Consider the following 3,354-nt stretch of genomic DNA (forward strand, 5'->3'; position numbering starts at 1 on the left):
GCGCGGCAGCCGATTGGCCGGCCCCAGCGAGAGCCAATAGGAGCCGAGCCGCTGGATTCAAACGGTGCGGGGCGCGGAAGGAGGCAGTTAGTGCGCGAGGTGTCCGTGAGGGAGGAATCTGAGGCCGCTGCTCGTACCCCTGCTCGTACCGCTGCTCCAGCCCGTGCTGCTGCCCGCCATGGCCCACAAGCAGATCTATTATTCCGATAAGTACTCTGATGAGCAGTACGAGTACCGGTAAGAAGCTGTAGGAGAGTGCGGGAGGGCCAGCTGGAGGGATTAGGAAGAGCCGTTCCGCAGGAGGGCAGCTCGGCTAGGCGCGCCTCAGTTGAGGTGTGCGGGCTGCTCTCAGGGAATGAGGCGGCTCTGCCGGGAGAGTGGAGGCAGGAGGGTGTAAAGCCAGAGGGAAGGGGCTGTACCGAGCCCCTCCATGGGGGGTTTCCGCGTGGCTTTGGACTGGCGGGACGAAGGCGATGAGTGACCGAATGTTGTTATCGGTTGGCCCAGATAGCTCGGAGAGCGGCCCGGACAACTATCGGACTCTGGGTGATGGCGGAGGGGCGGTACCCGCTACGCTAACTCCGGGGAAGGGGTTGTGGCAGAGCCTAGGATGGCGCAGCGTCGTCCCCTGCCGACGGGGAACTGTTGAAGTTTCTTTTAGACTTGCAGTCGGTATTACAAATACTTTAGAAGTCCAAAGTTCTTATTTTTCAAGTAGCTGATATATCAGCCTGTTGCCAGGAGCACATGCTTCTCTGAGTGTATAGTCATTGGAGCGTGAAGAGGTCTAAATCTCATCTAGAAGACAGTTAGGCTCCCAGTATGCAGTTGCTTTACAGTTGTAACGTTTAATACTCGTAAGTGATTTTAAACTGTGTTCTGGCATGGGTTTCATAATCAAATTCATGCCAAGATTCAGTACTCCTGTTTTCTTTATAGGCCAAGTGAGTATTCATAACATGGTAACTGTCTTTCAGTGCAGGTATCTTCCAATTTTCTAGTGTATAATATTTTGTGTGTGTGTTTAATAATTAAACCTCTACAGACATGTGATGCTGCCACGAGAACTTTCAAAACAAGTGCCAAAATCTCATCTTATGTCTGAAGAAGAGTGGAGACGACTTGGTGTTCAGCAGAGTCTTGGCTGGGTTCACTATATGATCCATGAGCCAGGTGAGCACATCTGAACACGATTTGGCAAATGGAAAAGTCAAATATCAGACTGGAGATTGTTCCTACCTCTGCCTATAGAAACAGGCTTTTGTAAGTTCTTGAATTACATGAGTATGCAGTGACTGAACAAAAGTTTATATAGCAGCATATCTTTAAATCATAAAGCTGACACACCTACTTCTTTGTATAACAACTTAATAGATACTCGTGTAGACAAGGTCCTGTATTAATCCTCTGCGAATTCTAGAGGATAGTTTTAACTAGCTGTAGAACCTCCTGACAAATCAGTGTTTCAGTTAATGGGGTGCGAAGGCCTAAGGCCCTTACTAACTAGGATGTTGGTATTGTGGGAACAGCCATTTCAGGCTTGTGCCATTGACAAGGCTGACTAAAAAGTAACAGGTTGGTTGATAAATTGCAGCAGCTTGGAGTCCCAAGTTTCTGAAGAATCAGGTGAAGAAATTAGCACAGCCTTCCAGATTTTCCCTTATTTGGGTACCTTTGATATTTTAGACTTTTTTGGAGGCATTTAAAATTAAGAAGATTGATGATAATGTAAGCAGCCAAGGTGGATTTTGTTGGTGTTTGATATGTGCCTAATAGACAGTATCAGCATTTTGTTAGTCTAAGTTACACTAACAGTGTTTATCAAATAGCCTAATGTAAAGAGACATTATAAAATACTCTGGATTTTCCCAGCACTTCCCTCCTGTAAGGATCTTAAGTTTATGGTACTGCCAGCATTGGGTATAAAAATAAAAACTTGACTGTTTTAAGAGTACTACATACTTGGTCTGTTAATATTTCATATGGGGTCATACTTAGGCTTTCTAATTATTTCTTTGAAATTAAGCCTCAACTGTTCTTTAAGATTAAAGAAATCCCTTTAATCAAGATTTGTACAAACTCACACTTTGTTCAATTTCCTTTCTGCAGAACCACATATTCTGCTCTTCAGAAGACCACTTCCAAAGGATGAGCAGAAATAAGCCATGGCCGTTTGAATCTTCTGGAACTATGTATATGACTGTATATATTTTGGTAGTATTCAGTGAATACTTTAAATTTACAAAACATACATCCAAACCTGTGCATGAGCTGTATTATTCACAGCAACAAAGCTCAGTCAAATGCAATTCCAAGCAGGCTGCTATGATGTTCAAAGAGTGATGACTTTATCTTTTACTGTTAATGTAAGTGCCTCTCTGACTTAAATATTGTTGTTTGTGTTGCATATACTGATTAACTCATCAATTGTTAGTGTTCTGTAACTTTTGCACTCAAATTTTCTGCTGTAGTGTAGTATGTTCAAATCCAGTAGTTTAACTGTTTAGTAGTAAGGAGGCTTAAGAAATAAACTTGTTAAATGTTTCATGAAACCTGACTGTTTGGAGTTTTGATTTAATAGACAAATATTCATTGTCTAATATTTTTTAAGAGTGCCTACTTCAAAAAACAAAACTCATTTGATAAATCTGGTATTACTTGGTATAAACTTAGGGTTCAGTAGTACTTAATATTTTGAAGAGCTTTTTAGGCTCCTTTGTTCAACTTTGCCAATACCAGTTAATTTTTACTCTGGGGTTTTAGCCTGCTCTTCCTGTCTTGCATCCAGATTGTCACTGTGGCTTTGTGGGAGGTGGTTCTGTATATTAACTCTAAAGAGTAACGGGTTCATTTCAAAGGAAAATTTCTTTATGGTTGTGCACAATTTAGAAGGCCAACAAAAGCAGGGGTAAGTATGTGCTCTGCTTGTGCAATGTGAGCTCTCGTAGAGACAGACCAAGCAAGTAATCCGGAAAGTTTGGTGAGAAAAAGAACTAGAGATGTCTGTCTCAAGTGTTGGTCTGTACCAGGCTGGTTAGAGCAGGACTAAGGTCTGAACCAAGTACCTTCACTAATAATCTTGGCGAGCTCTGCTTTAGTCATACTCTTCCCCAGAATGCGACCACAGCAGTCCTGGGTGGTTGTCACCGGTGCGTGCCTGCCTTTATTCCGTGCCGTCCTTTCTCGTACGGGACAGGATCGGCCGTGCCTGCCTGCCGGCCGGGCCGTTCGGCCGAGCCCCTGGCGCTGCTGCTACCACCGTACCGGCGCCATTCGGCCGCGCCGAGAGTGGCCGCGCGCGCACCGCCCCGGCAGCGCGGGCGGGGCGGGGGCGGGGCCGTGGCGTCATCGCGG

At 44.9% G+C, this 3,354-nt stretch overlaps 1 protein-coding gene across 1 annotated transcript; it reads left to right on the forward strand.

The window, feature by feature from the left end:
* The first annotated feature begins 101 nt into the window (after positions 1-101).
* Positions 102-2,332, forward strand: CKS2 (CDC28 protein kinase regulatory subunit 2). Its single transcript, XM_084224854.1, has 3 exons — positions 102-237; positions 1,046-1,173; positions 2,110-2,332. Exons 1-3 carry the CDS (start codon positions 179-181, stop codon positions 2,160-2,162), a joined length of 240 nt encoding a protein of 79 aa, XP_084080980.1. The 5' UTR covers positions 102-178; the 3' UTR covers positions 2,163-2,332.
* The last annotated feature ends 1,022 nt before the right edge of the window (positions 2,333-3,354 follow it).

Source organism: Fringilla coelebs (genome assembly GCF_963513975.1).
Source record: "Fringilla coelebs genome assembly, chromosome: Z".
NCBI lineage: Eukaryota > Metazoa > Chordata > Aves > Passeriformes > Fringillidae > Fringilla > Fringilla coelebs.

Excerpts from the sequence above, each read along its gene's own strand:
- CKS2 (XM_084224854.1), top strand. The coding sequence starts at position 179 with ATGGCCCACAAGCAGATCTATTATTCCGATAAGTACTCTGATGAGCAG. Across the intron at positions 238-1,045 it reads GATGAGCAGTACGAGTACCG|ACATGTGATGCTGCCACGAG; the intron begins GTAAGAAGCTGT and ends AAACCTCTACAG. Across the intron at positions 1,174-2,109 it reads CTATATGATCCATGAGCCAG|AACCACATATTCTGCTCTTC; the intron begins GTGAGCACATCT and ends TCCTTTCTGCAG.